Source organism: Chiroxiphia lanceolata, chromosome 7 (assembly GCF_009829145.1).
Source record: "Chiroxiphia lanceolata isolate bChiLan1 chromosome 7, bChiLan1.pri, whole genome shotgun sequence".
NCBI classification, from domain to species: Eukaryota; Metazoa; Chordata; class Aves; order Passeriformes; family Pipridae; genus Chiroxiphia; species Chiroxiphia lanceolata.
In genome coordinates, this window is record NC_045643.1 from 11,483,004 (window position 1) to 11,504,418 (window position 21,415).

At 40.7% G+C, this 21,415-nt stretch overlaps 2 protein-coding genes across 3 annotated transcripts; one reads left to right on the plus strand and one right to left on the minus strand.

Moving 5' to 3' along the window:
- The first annotated feature begins 281 nt into the window (after window positions 1-281).
- Window positions 282-3,137, plus strand: C7H2orf69 (chromosome 7 C2orf69 homolog). The gene is given in 3 exon segments (XM_032693097.1): window positions 282-585; window positions 2,325-2,988; window positions 2,991-3,137. Coding segments are annotated over 3 exon segments (930 nt in total). The 5' UTR covers window positions 282-348; the 3' UTR covers window positions 3,020-3,137.
- Window positions 3,138-11,886: 8,749 nt separating this feature from the next.
- TYW5 (tRNA-yW synthesizing protein 5) lies at window positions 11,887-21,414 on the minus strand. 2 transcript variants are annotated; one of them, XM_032693095.1, is made up of 8 exons: window positions 20,562-21,414; window positions 19,567-19,721; window positions 16,519-16,588; window positions 15,629-15,673; window positions 15,030-15,167; window positions 14,005-14,092; window positions 13,443-13,559; window positions 11,887-12,270 (listed from the first exon to the last, which is right to left on the minus strand). In XM_032693095.1, exons 1-8 carry the CDS (start codon window positions 20,700-20,702, stop codon window positions 12,014-12,016), a joined length of 1,011 nt encoding a protein of 336 aa, XP_032548986.1. In that variant the 5' UTR covers window positions 20,703-21,414; the 3' UTR covers window positions 11,887-12,013. The 2 variants fall into 2 exon arrangements, with proteins under 2 accessions (XP_032548986.1, XP_032548987.1); XM_032693096.1 differs by lacking the exon at window positions 20,562-21,414 and adding an exon at window positions 20,353-20,521.
- Between the last annotated feature and the right edge of the window lies 1 nt (window position 21,415).

Consider the following 21,415-nt stretch of genomic DNA (forward strand, 5'->3'; position numbering starts at 1 on the left):
ATCCCGCAGCACAGAGACGCCCCCTCACGACCCCCGCCGCTGCCTTTTCAACGGATCCGTGACGTCAGGGGTGGGCGGGGCACGGCCCCGGCGCGCTGCGCGCACGTGCGGCGCCCCCTGCCTGCTCCCTGCCGAGGGCTCGGCGGGCGGGGCCGGCGGGGCGGGGCCGGGGGCGTTGCGCAGGCGCGGAGCGCGGCAGGCGCGCGGCGCGCGGGCGTTCCCATGAGCCGGCGGTGCCCCGCGCCCGCTGCCGCTGCCGCTGCCGCCGTCGCCGTCGCCGCCGCCGCCGCCGCCGCCGCGCTGCTGCGGGGGCTCGGCGGCCCCGCCGCGCTCCACCTGGGCAACGCCATGAGCCTCTGCGGGGCGCCGGCCGCCTGCGCCGCGGGGCCTGCGGGCGGCGGCGGCGGCGGCAGCAGCGCGGGGCTCTCGGCGGCGCGGCTGAGCCCGCCGTGGCTGCGGCTGCCCGAGGTGCCGGGCGCGGAGCCGCACCGCGCCAACGAGCTGCTGCTGCTGCCGCCGCCCGCCCCGCGCGGCCCGGCCCCGCTGCCGCAGCACCACGTCGTGTACTTCCCGGGGGACGTGCAGGTACGGCGGCAGGGCTGCGGGAGGGAGCGGGGCAGCGGCGCTGCAGGGGCTGTGCGGGTGGGCTTTGACGGGCTGCCGGGGCCGTCAGAGCTCTGGCCCTGGGGAGCATCTCGCTGCCCGTCACCGGCGGGCACAGCGAGCGGGAACGGGCCCTCCGGAAACCTGAGCTGGAGCAGCAGTGCAGGGGAGTTGAGTCGTCTTTACGGAATGAACCAGGTTGGAAAAGACCTCTGAAGATCATCGAGTCCAATCCAACACGACCGTGTCAACCAGACCTTGGCACTGAGTGCCACGTCCAGTCTTTCCTTAAACACCTTCAGGGGCAGTGACTCCACCACCTCCCTGGGCAGCCCATTCCAATGTCTAATCACCCTGTCTATGAAGAAATTTTTCCTAATGTCCAACCTGAACCTCCCCTGGTGCAGCTTAAGACTCTGTCCTCTTGTCCTACCACTAGTTGCCTGAGAGAAGAGACCAACCCCTACCTGGCTACAACCTCCTTTCAGGTAGTTGCAGAGAGCGATATGGTCTCCCCTGTGCTTCCTTCGTTCCAGGCTAAACAACCCCAGCTCCTTCAGCTGCTTCTCACAGGACTTGTGCTCCAGACCCTTCACGAGCTTTGTTGCCCATCTCTGGATACGCTCCAGCACTGGAGCACTGCCCAGTGCTATAGTGGGGATGGCAGTGTCTGAAAGCGTGTCAGGGAGTGTCAGCGGAGATAAGATGATGAAACCCTAAGATGGCGAGTTGTCCTCACCAGGCAGAACACCACATCGCTGTGCAGGTGTACGGATGGGCCAGACACCGTCCTGCGGGAATTTGACAGGCACAGGAATTTGATGCTTTCTCAGCCTGCCCTGAGAAGGCAGTTGTGGTCTCTGAGCTGGCAAGAAATTGCAGAGACCCTGAAGTGCTGTCCCTGTGCACATGGTCGAGCTCTGTAACATTGCATGCTCTGGCACTTTGCGTAGCCAGCTAATCTGAAATGTCATTACTACTTCTCAAAAGAAGGGATGGTGGCTTTTTCTTCTAAGGAAAAGGCTTTCCTTTTCTGTAAGGTAAAGATGCAGAACTTTTTATTTTAAGGATTGGGATGGCCTTAGAACCCCTACCTGATTGCCATTTCTGGATATGGCTTCATTATTGCTTAACAAAATAAATGAAGTAGTATTCTTTGCCATTTTGACTTCAGATATAAAGATCATTCATGACTTGGGGGTAGGTTTTTTTCCATCTATACCCTTTATGGATGTGAACAAGGGCAATAAAGACTTCCTACAGCTGAATGAGAGGGATTTTTTTTTCTGTATATAAGATAGAAAACTTATTACAAAGTTTTAAGTCTGTTGTCGATTTGAAATAAGATAATTGGTATTTCTGTAGATGGAGATAATACAGTAAAATTATGTATTCTGTGTCATACTAAGTTGAATAATACTTTAATCTTCTTTTGGCATGAAGTCAACAAGAATTATTAATATTTTCATGTGCCTATTTTTATTGTATTAGTTTTGGGGGTATTAAAAAGTGTGGTAAAAATATTAAAGTAGAATAAGTAAATCTAAATGCATCCGTTTTTTAATGTGTTTCTTGTCCTGCAAGCCTAGCAAGTGAGCACCTCTAATGCATGTTTGTCTCTTACAGTCCTTTCTTAAAAATATGAGTGCATTGGAGCTGAAGTCTTTTCAGAATGAAGTAATGCATCTTTTCTGTTTTATTTTTTTTTTTTAATTTTTCAGAACTATCATGACATCATGTCTTGCCATCCAGAAAACTTTCAGTGGGAGCACTGGAGTTTTGAAAATGTTGCTACCATACTTGCTCGCCGGTTCCCCAATAGCTTTATTTGGGTCATAAAGTGTTCTCGAATGCACCTGCACAAATTCAGTTGTTATGACAACTTTGTGGCCAGTAACATGTTTGGAGCACCAGAGCACAGCACTGACTTTGGAGCTTTCAAGCATCTCCATGCTTTGCTAGTTAATGCATTCAGACTCTCTCAGAATATTCTGCTGTCCCAGAAAAGTGTGCATGGTGTCAGCAAGGATGCAAAAATAGCTGCTTGTAAATCACAGCCGCAGTCTGTTCCTACAACAAATGGCTGCTCATCCACGGAAAGGGAGAGAGATTGTGAATGCTCCAATAATTCTGCTGTGAACTTCATGATACCGTCTGCTGTAGGTGCAGTGTCGTTTACTTTGATTGGCTTCAGTAAAGGTTGTGTGGTTTTGAACCAGCTGCTTTATGAGCTGAAGGAAGCTAAAAAAGACAAGAACACGGATGCCTTCTTAAAAAACATAAAAGCAATGTACTGGTTGGATGGTGGTCACTCGGGAGGAAGCAATACTTGGGTTACTTACCCTGAAATGCTGAAAGAACTTGCAGAGACAGGAATTGAAGTTCATGCTCATGTTACACCGTACCAAGTGTTTGACACAATGAGGTCATGGATTGGAAGAGAGCATGAGAAATTTGTACAGATACTTGAAGAATTTGGTGTGGAAATAAATGATCAACTGCATTTTGCTGATGACGTTCCCTCCTTAGATAACCATTTCAGAGTTCACGAAGTATTCTGAGACTGTGTATCTGAACAGTATATTCATTGTAGAAGCACTTTTAACACTGTAAATGTTGTCATCTAGATTTTCAACTTTGAGCAGATGCTTCCTGAAGAGAATACTAAATCAGTTCTGTGTTGCTAATAGATACTATATATAAATTTCAGTAGCTTACAAAGGAGTATTTGGGACACCATAACTATAACAGATGTAATTTTATTCCTGGAAAAAAGTGTTATGAAGAACTATCCTATACGTGTTCTTTTGTTAAATGTGAATGTTTATTTTAAACTGTTGGTAGACTTTTTAGTCCTGGATATCTAATGTGATATACTGCATTTAATGGGAGTTTAAAGTACTTGATAATTTCAGATGTCTGGATATTTCAGTTTAGTGGCTTCCAGAGCTAAAAGCATTGGTCTTTGTCAATAACAGATTTATGGTTAGTTTTTTGTTTTGAGGAAATTGATTGTTAGAATTGTATTTTGGTGAAAAGTGTTCTATTTAGTTAATTAAATCTTCCAGTTTTGTAACATTTCTCCTAATTGAAACCAAGTTACAAATATTCACCTTTGGAATAATAGTGCCAATGCATTTTTCTTCCTTATGTGCGCCTTGCCATTTCTGTCACTATAAAGTTTCATTAACTGATTGTGTAGTATCTGCCAGTGAATAGCCATTTCAGCCGGGGGCTTGAAAATTTTGGCATAGCTATGTTAAGTAACCAAGAATGTTGATGAGCACGTAGCTTATTCCTGTTTCAACACACCTTGCTATTGCTTTGACTGACTTCTATAAGGACCAGCAGTAATATCTGTATTAACATGTGAAGAGGTGTCTTTGTCCCTGCCTTGGAGTGCTAAGGTTTTTCTTGGTAATTGCTGCATTGATGTTGATCTAAATCGAGCCGTAAGTACATAATGTGTTACAAATCGCGTAAAAATTTTAGACTGTGTTGACTGCTTCCAAAATGCCTCAGTTTTAAAATCTGTTATGTATTACAGTAGTTGCTTCTAGAGCTATCAAAAAATCTATTTTCAGAGCCTAATCTGGTTCAGGCCCCAAACCTTAAGGTTCTTGAGAAAGAAATACCGAAAGATGGACAGTTATCGTATTAGTGGAACTTTTCTACTGTCGTAAGTAACTTTCCATTTATCTACAAAACTTAGAATCATTCTTAAAGACAACTGCAGTTATTAGCAATGAACCAGTAGCTGCAAATGGTTTTGGATTTCCTGGAAGTATAGGAATACAAAAGCATGTTAGCAAAACACTATGAAGATTACACAAACAATTGTGGCTAAGTTCTGAAAAAAGGCATTTTATTCAGTTTTGGTCCTATGTTTGGTGGCTTAGTGACATCTTTGCCCTGCTGCTTTTTTCCCATGACTCTTACACTGGGAGGAAGGTCCTGAGTCATCTTTCTTATGGTGGCATCATTAGAAGTTACAGGGTTCACTGCAAACAACTCTTGGCAGAGGTTATGCATATCAGTGATTACTGAACAATGAGAAAAGTGTGTTGAACTCCTAAGAAAATTTTCTTAATACTCAAAATATTGAGGGTGGTAGTAAGGATTATATGTGCACCTTACAATTTGAAAGTGAACTCTATTGCTAAAAATAATGTACCTAGTTGATCAAAAGGAGAAATTATTTATTTTAATTGATGGAGAAAAGTGCAACATGCAAACCAACTCTTAACACTGTATAAAGGAATCTGAAATCTAGTTCCCTCAGCTTTTTTTAATTTTAGACTCTTTCTTGGAGATATTGTTCAACCCTATTTGTTGATTACCATCTTAGTAGGCTTATAACAACTTGTTTACGTGTTTCAAGGAACATTATTTCCCCTTTTTGGTCCTTTTGATAACGCAGCATATGCAAGGACTTTTTTCTGTAAAAAAAAATATGGGTCACCTAAAGAAGTGGCTTTAATAGAAAGCCTACAAATGTCCTGAAATATATTTAACTATCCACTTATAAAACGAAACTTTAAAAAATAAACCAACAAAAACCCCAAAACACTCTACTCATTTTGCTCCCTCTCAGTTTCAGACTGACCAGGCTAACACTAACACTTGCCCTATCCAGTAACTGCAGATCAGAGACCAATTTTTAAACAATTCGGTGCCTGCCAAAACAACGGGACTTTCAAGCTTTTGGAAACAGCTACTAAAATATTGACATTGTCTTCAAAAGTTTCTGGATGGCTGTCCTATCAAAATACTACTAACTTGTTTGATGGAGGCTGCCTACAATAACTCTTAAATAGGCTCAAGTGTTGCTGCATTACTTTGAAGAATAAGCACTTTGTTGTAAAACTAATCTTGTTATGAGACCTCATGTTGTGGAGGGAAAACTGACTGGTTGTTTTTCATTCTTTAAACAGCTGTAGTACTCTGTTGGAATGTGCCTCTGTCATTCATTACAATGCATGCTAAAAATAAATTTTGCAAACAATGTAGAAAATAAACTATTTCTAATGGGTGAAACCACTTTGATGTGAATGTAAAACCATTAAACAGGGAATGTGCAGTTAAGTTTTGTGGATTAAACTTTATCAGGTGTTTGTGGAGACCTAGTTTAAAAAATCAGATTTGATAACTTTTCTTCAAGGAAGCTTTATATTTGTGCAGTAAGCATGTGTAATTCTAAAACAGCTTACTGGCATCTCACATGCATGGGAAAGCTGGCACGAAGTGTGCAAGGGTGTGAACATTTCTGTGTTAGAATGAAATGGGTTTGTATGTGCCTGGTTTTCAATGTTAACTATAAAGGCAGATTCAAATAAGCTCAGATATAAATGCCTAAAGTTAAGTGGTTCTTATAGTGGTTTAGTTCAAGACACTTCTGGTTTTGAATGGAGTGAACAATGTTACACAGTCCTTAGTTCAACCTAGTAATGACTGGTGTTCTTTATACACCATGCTTGTTTCTTGTACAATAGACAAGATATTCTTCATATTTTGAGAAACACTAACATGTTTTAAACTGTGCCTGTTAAATTCCTTTAAAGCAAGGCTTGATTCTGTGAAACTGTATGACTTAAATGATTTTGTGTGCATCTAAAATGCTAGAAACTTTGGTAACTGTCTTCCTGATTTAATCATGTCTCTGTAAATGCTGATGCATTAATCAGTATTGGCCCATAATTCTGAAAGGTTTTTAAGGGTCCAATCTTTAACGTGGGGCTGAAAGGAGCAATTTTCTCTGTCCTCCCATTGATAACATCCTGCTGCCTCCCTTATGTTAGCACAAGCACTTTATGGTAAGCTGTTCTATCTTTCTAAATTAACATAACTGCTGATAGTGATAACTAACAGGAATCCTATGTATTTAAAAAGTCACCAAAATTATTTTAAATAAGACTGCTATGTCAGTTCAGGAGTTAGGCTGTTACAGCTGTGAATATGCACAGATAAAAATGATTGTGCGTGAACATGTAGTCAGATTTTCCCCACAAGTTCTTTTTGAGCTATTTGCAGAAAGAAAATATCACCTGTGTTTTCTTCCCTCTTACAGTGCTTCTTACCATGCAGTTTTTCCAAAGCTAACACTTACTTCATCCCAGCAGATAATCAGTATTTGTTGTCTTGTACAGACTGGAACTTGAAGCACTGAGGTTAAAGTCTACCCATTCATTTACCTTGAATGCTTATTTTAAATTACACGTGTATTAGATCAGTTAATACAAGAATTTAAAGAACAGTAAACGTTCTGGGATGTGTGTGCTCAGTTGTGAGCCACATTTTAGGTACATCAGAGCCTGGTAGAATCCACAAATATGAATGTGTCCTTGTGCAATACAAAAGCAAAGATGGATGTCTCAGACTACAACCTATAAGAGACAGCCTCTTTAAATCACCTTCAAACTTACTTCTTCACAATCTTTTTAATCTTATATTGAAATCTCGTTTCATTTTTGTAAGGGTGGTAGATTAAATTTAAAAAAATTACTTCTGATGGTCATAACCTCATGAAAATTTAGACACATTTGAATATTGCAGATGGAGATTCTAAGACCAAAGCTGATTTTCTGTTGGTGTTGTTGATCTCTTAACCCTGTTCAGATGCAGGGTGACTGTTTTTAACTTGAATAAAGTAACATGAAGTAATTAAGCCAGTAATGCAAGATCATATAACACCTATGTGGCAGATAGGCACTGCTTCTTCCAGTGCCAGACATACCGTTCCTGACTAAAATCATCCTATTGGTATTAACAGCATAATTCTCTCCTCCTGCTGACAAAAAACACTTGCACAGGATTAGCTGTTCCACATCACTGTGGAAACCATGGAGGACTGATTCAGGCAGTCATTTTGCAGTTAGTGTAATGTGGGTTATAAAGTAGTGATGGCTTTGTCGTCCCTTCCTGTCATTAGGGCTTCATTACATGTTTCCAAGTGACCCAAGAAGTGTAAAATTCTACTTAAGCAAATGACCAGAAAAGCATCTGGTAGAAAAAAAGGAAAAAATAAATTATTATCTGTTTTTAATTGATGTGTATAAACATCTTATACACTTCAAAAGGAACAGAGTGCTGTTACTTCAAAGTTCAAAATAAATTTTCTTTCTTTTAGTAAGCTCTCAAGAGAGCACTTTCAGTCATGACTGTTAGTTTCCTTTGTCAAACCTGGCACTTCAGAGCTGAATTGTTTCCAAAGAAAGCACTGCTGCAAGACACAGAAAGCAGTCAAGAGACATACTGGTGCTGAAGGGCAGAACAAGGCTCTTTGCATCTCCCACACCAAGTTTACCCTCTGAGCAATACTCCGAAGCCTGGGTGTCAGACAAAGCCATTGCATCCCTTACAGACTGTGTGCCTAGCTCCTTCCCATTCCCTGTCACGAGAAATACATTGATTTTGTGTGATGGAAGTTTAAAGCAATTGATGTACTGCTTGACAGCTGAAGTATAAATGTTTTCACAGCAAAAATTGTCCATTGCTATGATCTGTGTTATTATTGCAAGCAGTAGCTTCAGAGCATTTTTGTATGAACGTGGCATCGCACGTGGAGCTGCGTGTTTTGCATGGTTGAGCAGTTCTTTTAACGTTTTCAATCTGCTCTTAAAAGTGTTGACTAGGAACAGATCTGAACAATTGGAAAGAAAGTAATCTGCTCTTGTTGATCTCAGAAATGGCCACTTAAAAGAGATCCTTGCTCCCAGGAATTGCCACATACAGAACTCGGAATCTATCCCCACTCCTAGAGTCTGACCCAAAGTAAAATAGGAAATATTAACATGCAACTTTACTGCAGACTTAGGTAACTGTTTAAAAAATGTAACATTTCATCTGTCCTTCTAGTAACACCAGAATCTTTGGTTATTGAGAGATACCAATCTACAGAGCATCTCTTGTAAAAGTTACTGTCTCAGAACGTGCATCTTCAACACCTGTATCATCTACATGAAAACATCAGGTTTGGGAAGATAAACTTTGGTCAGAGGAAAAAAAGAATCAAGTTTGTACAGGAATTTCCCTGAAGCTGGGACATAATGCATATTGGGATCACATCATATGTAATATAACCTCTAGTATGATAAAATCATCTTCATCTTAGTCAAGTTAGTCCTGCTGTGGGACCAACAGCATGAATGAGGCGAATAATTTTATATTTAAAAAGAATTGCAAATATATTTCTGATCCTTCATGATGAAGTCAAACCCTTTCACATGAGGCATTTAACTTGACACTCGTATTAAGAACCTAGACCCTGTGTAGCTCCTGGAGAGAAAGAAGTTGTTAAGTTTGGTACATCAAATTGTCAGCACATACATAACAGGCAGATTTTTAATGATCTGTTTAATAGTTTGACCAAAAAAATGTTTTGACATAAATTTTTTTCACTTGGTTCTTTCCACAGAAAGCACATTAAGAAAAATGAAATCTGAAACATTTGTCGTCCTTTATATTTCAAATAGCCAAGAATGAATAATTCTTTCCAGGTCTTGACTTCCATTTTAAAGGTCTCAGTCACCAAATTTTTAGAGTAATTCAAAGTTTGGGGTATATAGGCCAAGTTTAAACTGCTATTTCAGACATTGTCTTTATGTAAGTATCTTATCTTTCAGTGCTGGGCAGTCTGCATTGCCCAGCTCCTCTGCTGAAGACAGAAGACAGCTGAAGTGTCTGCTTTGAATGCTTAAGATGGTCAGTGTTTATTTTCTAATACCTGTTACCACAACTTCATCGGTTTTATTGTGGCATGATCCCATTTTGGTTTAGGTCTCTAAAGGGCAAACTTCCACAAAATGTCAGTGGCTCTAATTCTTTGTTATTTCAGTAGTGGATTTTCAAGTGTGGCTACTTATATTCTCTCACTATGTTAGCTGGAAGTTATTCCTTTAATGCTTTCACCATTCATTCATCACTTTATTGCCTGTTTCACACCATGTAGCACAGTGGTGAGAAAGCACCAAATAATTTCATTTTTTTTAACACAGTAACTTCCAGATCTTTATCACTAGTCACATTATGTTCAAATTAAGAAAATGCATTTTTAAGCTGCTTGTTTTCTCCTTTTATAGCATTTCAGAACAACTGTTTTATAGATGTTAATAAATAAGAAATTTAAGAAACTCTTTCAAAGTGAAATAAAGGCTTCATTTAAAACTTGGTAGCATGAAGCTGAATAGCTGCATTTGCTATAGCACTGGCTCACATTTAATTCAACATGACCCTCTCTTCTCAGCCAGATATACACTTTCCAATCCAGACTTCATGCTAGCCTAAACAAGTGTACTGTTGCAGCTTTCCTGCAGGGTTACTTCAGCACTAACTGCAGCTGAGGGATGCAAGGGTTTCAGTTGGCCTAAGGTGTTTAGACTAATAATTTAATAGCTTCCCTTACAAAATTAAAAGGGGATTGAAAAATATTCAAAATAGCATTCTGAATACTTGTGGCTTGACAGGTCTTATTTATGCTTTTTACATACATACTATGAAACCAGTATTATTGAAAATCTTAATATCACCATTAGGAGGCACAGGAGTGAATGTATTTGACCCACAGGATTTTCCTCCTTTACTTTCCCTCTGTCCAAGAGCCTCAAGCCCTCCCACCCTCTCTGAAGCATAGCAGGCACTTCCCACAAGTGAGGCAGCAGCAGGTCACTCATACACCACTTGCTGCTCCACAAAGCTTCCCTTATTTACTACTGGATGTTGAGGGGGCCTGAGAACACCGGGCTATCATGTCCCTTTTGTGACTGGAGAATCAAGCAATGGCAGGATGCAGGAGCAGCACGGGACTTCTCTGTACCAGTATATTGAGGCAGTTATAGTTAAAAGAGATGGCTGTGCAGGCACAATGCTGGAACACAGTTTTGTCTAGCCCTGCAGGCTCTCTGAGCCTCTCCATTTAGTCCCGACACACAAAGAATATGCTCTGTTCACCTCTGCAATTCAGATGGGGCCCTCGACATCACCGGTCTAACAAAGCCAAGAGGTTACCCCAGCCTAACAGTCTGTCTCAGCAGTATGCACAAGCAATCCTTGTTCCTTTTTGAACAAAAATTTTGGGAGACCTATTTGTGATCCCAAATTTAAATTCTACCCTCAGAACGTACAATGATGCCCATCAGAATCGCTTGGCTGGTTCCATTCATGCTTATTCATTGAGGTGGCCGGGTGCCCATTCACATGGTACCAGACTATTTTCACTGTGTTGAATTGCCAAGAAGAACAGGTTTAGAAGAATAATCTGCACAGTGTTCAAGCTCCTGCTCTTCTGGAGAAAGCTTTTTTTTTTTCCCAGCACTTTATTAACACTACATATCTATTTAGTCTAAGAGCTTTTGACAAGTTACAGTTCTCAAAAAACATTGCTAGAAATTACAGACTGACCTTAGTTACAGAAATGTTGCATTGCCCAAATAGCACAAGTAATAACATCAGAGGCATTTCAGAGAGACAATGACAAGCCTATCCTTTTTGTGAAATCCCCACCTTTATTTCACAAGACTTTTGTAAGCACTGCAATCTGAAAAAGTAACCTACAATGCCTAAACAACAGGCTCCATCCCAAAAAGTGCAGTGCAAACCCCCTCTCATGGTAACAAAGAGCACCTCAAGTACAGCTCCCAATAGATTCTATGTCTACTCCAGAACTATGAACTTCACTGCAGATTCTAGGACGGTAGCTGAATGGATTTATGGGCACATTAGTTGCAAGTGTTTCACAGCTACAGAAACAGCAATGCTGCCTGACTGCACTGGGGCAGTGACAAAGAAGGTTTTCTCCACAATACATTATGCAGGTAGGAAGAGGGTAAATCATTTACCTTGCAGTCAAGCTGTTGCACAATTCTAAGCTTAACTGGCATGATTAGCTTTTGCGCTTTTTTCCTCATACTCACTCTCAGTCTCACTACAAAGGGAAGAAGAAACTCCCCACACTTATTCTCAGGTTATTACTCAAAAAGAAACCTTGACCATTACAGCCACCAACAATGGCTTTCCTGGACTTCCTCAGAAACCACTATGGCTTTCCTAAACTTTCATGAGGTCAGACTCAAGAAGATGTGCAGTTAGTTGCAAGCACACGCGCTGTCAGCCCGGACACCAGGACTTCTGTTCAGAAAAATTTAAGTAGAGCATTCCAAACCAGTACAGTTATAAATGCAGGCACTGCAAATGTGTATATCACTATAGAAAAGAGACCATTGCCAGATCAAGCAAACTGTGTACTCACCACACATGATAAAAACAAGAAAAAAAAGCTACAAGATCAACTTCGTTATAGATGAATATTTACCAACAGTTTTTATTGGTCTCAAAATGTATGTACACATGGACAGTTTCCATATTGACATACAATTTTCTACTTGCACAGAAGCTTGCTGAATTACAATGTGTTATTTTATCCATAATCATTCCTATAGGCTTTTTCTTGGATGCGTAACACCATTCTCCGAGCATAAAAATCCCTGTATTCTTCAGGTAGTTCTTCAAGTGTTTTCAAGGCCCTGTCCAAGATCTGTATAGCTCTAGAGGCTGCCATGGGATCTTTATTTCCATAAGTGTCTGTCTTATCATAGGATTCAGCAGGAAGGTGTTTCCAAAAGACATTCAGTGCCACTCCAAATTCCTCAGAAATTACATTGTGGAACCACAAAGCTGCAGAAAGAAGAATGTCTAAAATAAAAATTACTATCCAAAACATCCATGTGACTCATAACAAGTGTCAGAATCGCCCAAACTAAACCTAGTTGAGGAAGAACCTCAACTACCATATTTTTTGTTTATTTATTAATATTCATCCCTGAATATATTGCATTGTGCCAAAGTTAAGAAGTTCCTCAAGATGTTTATGTCAATCCATAACTTTGCATGAAAGCAACGCTTGCTGAAGTATAGAGATACTCAAAGGTAAGCAAATGATGAGCATGTGTGGGATGAAGGTAAGACTTTGTCAGCAACCTGGAATGTGTATCACTGAAAAAAGATGCTTTTTGAGAAATGTGTGTGGTTATTATGGAGAAGACAGGAGCAGCCCCTCTTCCGAACCTGCTAACACAGAAACAGTGTGACACACCATTATCTAAGTGTAACCAAAAGTTTCTTTAGGAAGAGAAACAAATGGTAAGTTCAAAACTAAGTAACAAGTCCGAGGCTAAGAAACTATTTTAAAATAACTTCCTAAAAACCTACTGCCTTTTTGTTTACTGACCTGTTTATATTGCCCAGATGATATAAAAGCGGCAGAGTATCTGCTGCAAGCTCATGAAGAGTTAAAATAAAATCAGAAAAGTAGGAGCAGTTCAATAGGAGTAATTCAAATGCCTTTCCCTGATTACCAGAATTTGTCATCTCAGCCCAGGAAGGAGCTTTCTGTTTTCTGCTTGTTCAGAAAAGTGATAAGGACTTGTCTTTCCATTCCCCAGACAGGATTAGAAATTTCTAGAAGGTCCAGTAACTCTACCATCCAAAATTCTCATCAGATCACACACCTCACAGTGCCAGAGCTACAGAAGAACAGAAAAGGTACTTTACTCAAATCTTGTCATTGGGAAACTCAAGTCACTGAAGTAATTTCAGATTTCACAAGGTGAGTTTATTAATCTACTAAGACACAAATTCATAAGCACCAAGTTTAAACTTGAGGAACAGTAAGATTTGTAGGTACATATAATAATAGCTTTTATCAGAGTAATTGTACAGTGGGAAATAGAAAAGTTTTGCCAACACTTTTCACAGGAACACTTAAACATAGACACACTTTAGTAACCTCTTACCATCTTTAGCAATGAAAATGAAAATGCCATGTTCAGGAAGCATTTGTTACTTACCTGGAATAAATAACACATCTCCAGCTTCCAGAAGACATTGATAGCGCTTGGCTTTCACAAAAAGGGGATATTTCTCCATGTCTGGGTTATCCACATCCAGCACCTCTGATTTAGTACCTAGGAAAATTTTCAGTGAATAAATATTCCTACTCTTCCAACAGTAACAAAGCATCATCACATTGCTGGAAATGGCAGTTCTTGAATCAAATTTAATACTGGTTTATTGTTCTGTAAGTCTTCTAAAAAACCTGATGGCAGTGTTGTCTACATTTGTCCTGTGACTGCAACCTTATTAACATTAAAAAACACTTCTCCTGACATTTAAAACACCATTTTGAGCCCAGACAGAACACTGTACTCCTCCAGTTAGCTGCTGAAAACAATCACGCAAAGCTGCTGTTCTCAGCTTTGACTAAAGCCAACAGGATTAGAGTTAAGGGAACAAATTACTTTTTTTATATCAAGTCCTATGTTAGTGACTATTTTCTACAATGCAACACCTGTGAGCCACAAGGCAGCTAAGATCACCAAACTCTGACCTAGATACCTATGACATGCATACCTGATAAATATAAATATGGTGCATCTCGAGGACTGTACAAAACAACTCGTTTTTTCCCTGTGACTTGGATTAAGAAGTTATCCATTACCTGGAATAAGCATAATAAGAGAGATGTCAACCAAAAGTTAAGAGTGATTATATAGGATTAAGCTAACTAATTATTAGCTTAAAAGAGGGAATTACTAAAACCTTCCCATGTTAAGAGTTAGCTACAAGAGCTTCCACATACAGTTAATTTAAAAAACTTAAAATTTGGAGTAACTTTATCCCCTTGACTGCACATTCTTGACAAATAGTGTGTCTGGAGACACAGTATTGCTTTCCAACTATTTTGTGTTTTTCCTGAAACCAAGAATCAAGTTCTTCCATCTTAAAACACAAAGACATACCATACTTTAGACACATAAACCACCAAGACATAATACAAAATATATTATGGATTTCTTTTCTCTTTCAATGTTACCCTTACTTCATTTTTTTGACTGACTTTCTATTGATAAGGATTCTTTTTCCTAATTATAAGGCAAAAACTATTTTTCTTATAAATAAATTTATTCAGAATTCACTGCACAATGTTATAAGAAAATCTTATTTGGAATCTATCGCATTGCAGCCACAAATTACCACAATCATTGTACAATTGGCAATGTGTTATACAATTGGATTTTATTCTAATATGGCCATTAGAATAAAAAAAAAAAACAATGTAATGTTGAAGACAAAAATGTTGAAAGTTACTGTGTTTCAGATTTTTACCTGAAACTCAAAACAGTAAAAAAAAGAACAAAATAAAACATCATTTAATCTCACAAATATGGAATTAGACATAAGCCCAGTTAAGATATTATGCCCACGCAATACATCTATTTAAAATTCACTGTACCACTGAATGTGATTCATTTCACTATTTCAAAATATGTGAAGTCTGTTATGATTCTCTGATCTTTGTCAGAGATTTGCACCTTATTATCTCAACTCTGTAATGCCATCTGCAACATTTTATGCTAAACCTGTGTATTACCTACATCATAATGTGTCCATAACTGTAATCCAGCTGAGCTGATGCGGAAGACACTAGAGAAGAACTGTTCCTTCTCAAAATACTCTGGAATTTGAACGTCTTTTGCCAAAACAGGAAACTGCTTCCTGATATCTGCAATATCCTGAAACAGAAAGACAATAACTCGTAGAGAACCACATATGCACATTTAAATGAGGGAGCACTTCACTATCTTTTCCCATCATGTGAAACATGGGGCTGGAACTTCAGCATTGGTGAATACCTGAACACAGCAACGCTCTTCAGCAATGACTCGCTCAATGACACTAACAAGAACAGCCAGAGAGCTGCTTTGAACTGCTAGAAATCACACTGAAGAAGCAAGAGATCAGCAGAAATCCTTTTATATTAGTTTACAACAAAAGCTAAAGAGAGGGAGGTTAGCCATGTATTCTTCAGTGATCAGCTAAGCTCTCATATAACAGCAACTAGTTGAGACACTTAGATTTAAATATTCTGACCTAAATCCAGTCAGATTCACAAACCAAGTGACCCTAAGTAAGTTGTGTGTCTGTGTTACACTGCAACTTTACAATATAGGAACTGTAATCTCAAATAACTCACCTTCCTAGCATCTTCACCCACTGATCGCAAATAGTACTTTTCATCCTGAAGAGAACACAGAAAGAGAATTGGTTTTGTTTTTTCAGTATGAAATGCAAACACTTAAACAAAGAGCCTGTATTTTCTCATTAATCTAATGCAGAGCTTCATTAAAATATGGTACAAATAAATGGCATCTACAAATTCAGCTGCTTTGTTATACTGCCTTTACTCTACTGATCCCTACTGTTCATCTCAAGAAATGGGAAAATACATTAACTGAGAGCAGAAGAGTAAAAGGGGGGAGACTTGTCAACTGCTTCAGCATTGCTGTTACTGAACAGCCTCAAAGCAAATGCAGATTATATTTTAAGTTCCTCAGAACACTGATGCAGGCAGTTATTTTAATTGGCTTCAAAACTTACAGCATTCTATGTAGCACAGCATGTCTACATTCAAAACTGTTTGCTTCCTAATCACAGCTACCTGAAAAATCCCTAGCTTGAACACTGATATGTAAAGATGGTCACACATGTGCTACTTACAAATCATGTCACAAAAAATCTGGATTTGTATTTTGATAGCAGATGTAATCAAACTCTAAAATATCTTCATGACATTTTCTTGCCAAACATGCAAATGATACAGTTGTTATTTTAAAACAAGGTTTGATTTCTAAATTTTACACTGGAATTTTCACTCGTGTATGCAGTTTTTGTTAACAGAAACTGGCTGGTTGAAGTTAACCACACCATGCACATACAAAACAACTCACATTTTTTCCCTTGACTCCAAGCCGCAAAAAAGTTACATCTAAGATCAAGTAAACATTTAAATCACAATTCATCATTTTCCTTTCCATATACCTGCAAAATAACTGACAGAAGAAACTGTGACACCAAAGAAATTACCTCAGAAAGAAAGTACTCCTGGTGGTTGACTTCAGCTGCTCTTCGTACAAATACATCAAAAGGCAGAGTTCTGAAATATAAATATTTAAATTTATACAATGAATCAATGTAACAACTCATGGTGTAAATGTTTGGTTTATAATAAGCTCCATATAAAAGTAAGACCATATAAAGTAAGACAAAAGATGGAATGTGCTGCTCTTTTACTTTTTTAACTTAACATGGTGACTAATCAGTGTTTGCAGCAGATATTTGAGGAGTTCTATTGAGATAGAAATCCTACACTTAAAAGCTTCTCCACTTCAGTAAATTGTAAATATCCAAACAGAATCCTGTAATTGCTGAGGCTGGAAGGCACCTCTGGAGATCCTCCATTCCAACCCCCTTACCAAAAGCAGGATCAACTACAGCAGCTTGCCCAGGACAGCATCCAGAGTGGTTTTGCACATTTCCAAGGACGGACCCTCCATAAGCTCTCTAGGCAACCTGTTTCATTTGTTCCATTGTTTGACCACCCTTGCAGTAAAAGATGGGGGAAGTGGTTCAATAGATTAACAGAATTTGCTGTATTTCATCTTGTGCCCATTGCCCCTTGTCCTGTCACCACGAATCAGGAGAAGAATAGAGCTCCATCTTTACTCCCTCCATCAACTATTTATACACTTTGGAAAGATCCCCTCTTGAGCTTAGCAGCTTCTGAATGGTTTGAGTCACAGCTGAAATTTCTTTCCAGTCAAATTAAGACTCAAACTATGACCAAAGCCTGGCAATACTTGCTTAGACTGTTTCTATAAGTGTGGCATTTTTAGGCTTGTTTACTGTACATTTTCATAAATTTGCAGAAAAGTTCAGCATCAAGAAAACTACTGCAGGGAACATACCCATGTTTATATCTATGCATTTTCTGCTAAGCATTTTTGCATGAACACAGATAACTATGTTCATTTGTAGATCTATAAAATTTATTTCAGTTATCTGAGGTTTTTTTAAATATGTGCTTCTCCAGCTAAGCAAAACACAACATTTTTTATATTTTCAAGTGTTTCTTTAAACTTTTACTAAACTCAACTTCAGAAGATTCAAAAGGAATCACTGGGCATCAGAGCTGGTCCCTCTGAGGTCAATACAAGTGTTACATATTTATTTAGATAATGGACGCTTTTCATACAGATTACAGATTTTGGTATCAGTTGGCACGTGAATGGCAAACCAAGCACAAGCAGTAACGGGACATGTATTCACTGTTACAAATATTATGAGTTCAATGTTACATTTACTCAGCTCAGCATCTCACAGTAGGTATTACTGGATAATAAATTATTGAATATAAATACCACATTTCAGGACAACCTCCAAGTACCCAAGGCTAAGAAAAAACTACCCTCAAGCAAAATTTTTCTTGATCCTGTTATCCCTTCTACCAGAATGTGAACATTCATCAGACAGTACTTAGACCAATTCTCTAAACTTCAGGCTTCTTTGTAACAGGCAAATACAACCACTGAAGTCAACGGAAAACCAAACAAGAACCAATGCTCTGACTGTTGTATCATGCCCATTTACATTTGCTGCTGAAGAAAGTGAGAGCACAGCTCCACGACAGCTTAAACTGATGCATGCTGGTGCTGCCACAGCTCTGTCCTTGCTGTCTTATCACCCCACCTCCTCCCCTACAGCAGCACTGGCACTCATCTGACCTCACAGTGAACCTGCTTGCAAAGCTAAAACAGCAGAAAAACATTCAGACTTCTGCAGCACATCACAACCTGGCTGAATGAGTTCCAGAACCAACACAAAGACAGGGGTAGGAGCGTGCAGCTTACAACAGGACTGCAGTACTACTCACATGCATCAGTTTAAACTCATGGAACTGCATGTTAAGTCCTTAGTGTTTCTGTTGGTTTGGTACTACTTATTCTCCCTTCAGATTAGAATGAGGGGCTTGCTATGGAAAGGGTCAAAGCTTCCTGAATTTCAAGTGAAGTATGTGGAAGTCCTGACACCTGCTATACTGAAGCACCATCAGAGACTCCATATGGCTGTCTACAAACCTGCTAAAACTCGCACACCAGGTCAACTAGATGTGAACTCACAGTAAGAGAGATTAATTTAAAATAAAAAAAAAAAACAACAAACTAAAATAGAGCATGGAAAATAAAATACAGAGATAAGGCAAAGTCATTCAAGTACAACCTAACCTTAAAGATTCAAAAGTTCATTATGCAGCGAACAGAATGTACCATAATTGTTATGTGCTTTTTCCCCTAGAACAACAGGCTCCACTCAAAGACTCGTAACTTGTTTACACGTATAGTGTATGCTTCCACCTGCTTAAAAGTTTAACAGACTGAACACATCCTGTTCCCACCTGGGGTAAACAAACAAGAGCTAAAATAAAGGCATTTGCCCTTGAAAACCAAGAGGAACTTCAGAGGAGAGCAAGGTGTTTGGTGACCTGCATCGAGATTAAAGAGCTGGTGAAACATGCAGTATCCAGTAGTTCTAACACTCTGAGAACTGCACATCCTAACTTTGAAAGGAGCTTGGCTTTAATTAGCTACACCCCTCCTAGAGTGGAATACCCTCCCTGCCACACACCAGCATTCAAAGAGGTCCAGGCACATGTTGAGGCAGAAACTACCACTGTTCAGTAACACTGAAAACAGATCATGTAAGTAGAATAAAATAGCATATTATCCAGCATCAAGGGTGTCTTGGTTTGCTTTTTTCATTAATGGCAGCAACCGCCAGGCTCAAATTTCTTAGAGGAATGCTCTGTCAAAATACCTTTATAGCACCACTCCATGACATCTCTTTTAAGGTGCTGTTTGGCCCCTCATTTTACCCTCATATTGTTAAATTCAGGGCATAAAGATATTTGTAGAATGAATAGAAGAGGGAGAAATCAAGGACAGCACTTTGATACATAATTTAATGTTTTCACTAACTATCTTCATATTCTCACCCTCAGCTTCAGGCAGATGCACTGTATGTCTGCAAGTTACAAGCACATGCCTTTAAAACACAAGAGGCCTTGGAGTGTAGTACCTATACACAAAGTTCTTACTGAGGAAATCCATCTGTGGCACTGTGGAAACGTGAATCTTTACTTCTTTAGATCCTTCAGCTTGGCTCAAGTAATCTACTGTCCATTTGGTTGTGCAAGGGCCCAGTTCCATTCCTTTCAGAACTACTGGCTTTCTCTAAGGAACAAAACAAAAAAAATTTCAATGGTGAAACGATCATAGCATCCAGTGGAAAAAATTCAGAATTAATTTTTCAAGTTACATCCATGCAAACAAGTCAGTTGAATGCCAGGACCCGCTACTCAAAGTCACAACTTATCTGTTCACAAGCAATGTGAGTCAGAACGATGCATGTTGAAACAAAATGCAGTAAATTGTAGGACTGTGTCTCTATTAACTAAATCCTTTTTCCTAGTGGGGTACGGAAGGATACGGAGAGGCAAAAACAATTTTAACCTGCACTTTGTGCTGGGGCCAACGAGGAATCTAGCCAGACTAAGAAACAGATTTAATCATTCTAGCCAGAGCTTAGCAGAAAAGTTGCAAAAGACCACAGAGTTAAGGTGCAGACTGTGAGCTGTGGTGGTGCTCTGTGTTCTCATGAGAGAAGCTCTTGCCACCACTACACGGGTTCCTTGCTGCTGACAACCACGAACAGGTTTGATCCAGGGCACATAAAAAAACCAGCAGAAAGACACTTCTGCTTTGAATTGGGACCTCGGGAGGGGAAAAAATGGAACAGAGACGACAAAGCAACAAAACCAGCGATCACACTTTTTTTAACCACTGCCAAAGGAACTGGACTCACAGAGATCGGCCGTCGGAGCTTGCCAGCAGCTCAGATAGGATTTGCCTGTAGAAGCTCCTTGCTCCTAAACTCCCACTCAACTCGCTGGATCTCCAGGAGCACAGAAACCCAAACCCTACGGTTTGCCTGCACCAGCTGTGCCCGTAGGGAGTCACTGGACACCTCCTCCCTTGCCCGGTGTCCCCGGGCAACCCCAGCCCGCTCCGTACCCGCGGGTAGATGTCCCGCAGGAACCGCTCCCGCGTCACCCCGTCCAGCCGCTCCACTGCCACCGCCGGCTGCTCCCGCCGCTCCATGGCCGGCTGCTCCCACCGCTCCAGCTCCAGCGCCTCCTGCTCCCGCCGCTCCATGACCGCCGGTGACCCGGGTCCGTCCCGCCGCTTCCCCCCGGAAAGCAGAGCCCGCGCAGGAGCGTTCCCGGCTTCTCCCTCTGAGCAAGGGATGGGAGCCCGCGGGTCACAGAATCACGGAATTTTCGGGGTTGGAAGGGACCTGTGGAGATCATTTAGTCCAACCCCCTTGCCAAGGCAGGGTCACCCGGAGCAGGTGGCACAGGAACTCGTCCAGGTGGGTTTTGAACGTCTCCAGACAGGGGGACTCTACAACCTCTCTTGGGCAGCCCGTTCCAGTTCTCTGCCACCCCCAGCGTAAATAAGTTCTTCCTCACGTTGAGGCGAAACTTCTTGTGCGTTAGTTTGTGTTTAAGTTTATGGCCATTGCTCCTTGTCCTGTCACTGGGCACCACCGGAAAGTCTGGCACTACGCTCTCGGGACCCACCTTTGAGATATTTATATGCATTAATGAATCCCCTCTCAGTCTTCTGTAGACTAAACAAGCCCAGCTCACGCATTCTCTCCTCATATGAGAGATGATCCAGACCCCTCATCGTCTTTGGCACCTCCGCTGGACCCTCTCCAGTAGGTCCTTGTCCCTCTAGTACCGAGGACTGGACCCCGCACTCCAGCCGTGGTCTCGCTAGGGCCGAGCGGAGGGGAGGGCCCCCCTTCTCCGGAGGTGTCCCGCGGTGACGGGGTGACCGCAGCCCCCGCCCCAGCGCGGCCG

What these genes read in the sequence shown, in the direction of transcription:
- TYW5 (XM_032693095.1), bottom strand. Translation starts at nt 20,702, where the DNA reads ATGGAGCGGCGGGAGCAGGAGGCGCTGGAGCTGGAGCGGTGGGAGCAG. An exon ending in TGGGTGAAGATGCTAGGAAG is followed by an intron (nt 15,168 to 15,628) that starts GTGAGTTATTTG and finishes TTTCTGTTTCAG; the next exon opens with GATATTGCAGATATCAGGAA. An exon ending in AGATGTGTTATTTATTCCAG is followed by an intron (nt 12,271 to 13,442) that starts GTAAGTAACAAA and finishes TTCTTTCTGCAG; the next exon opens with CTTTGTGGTTCCACAATGTA.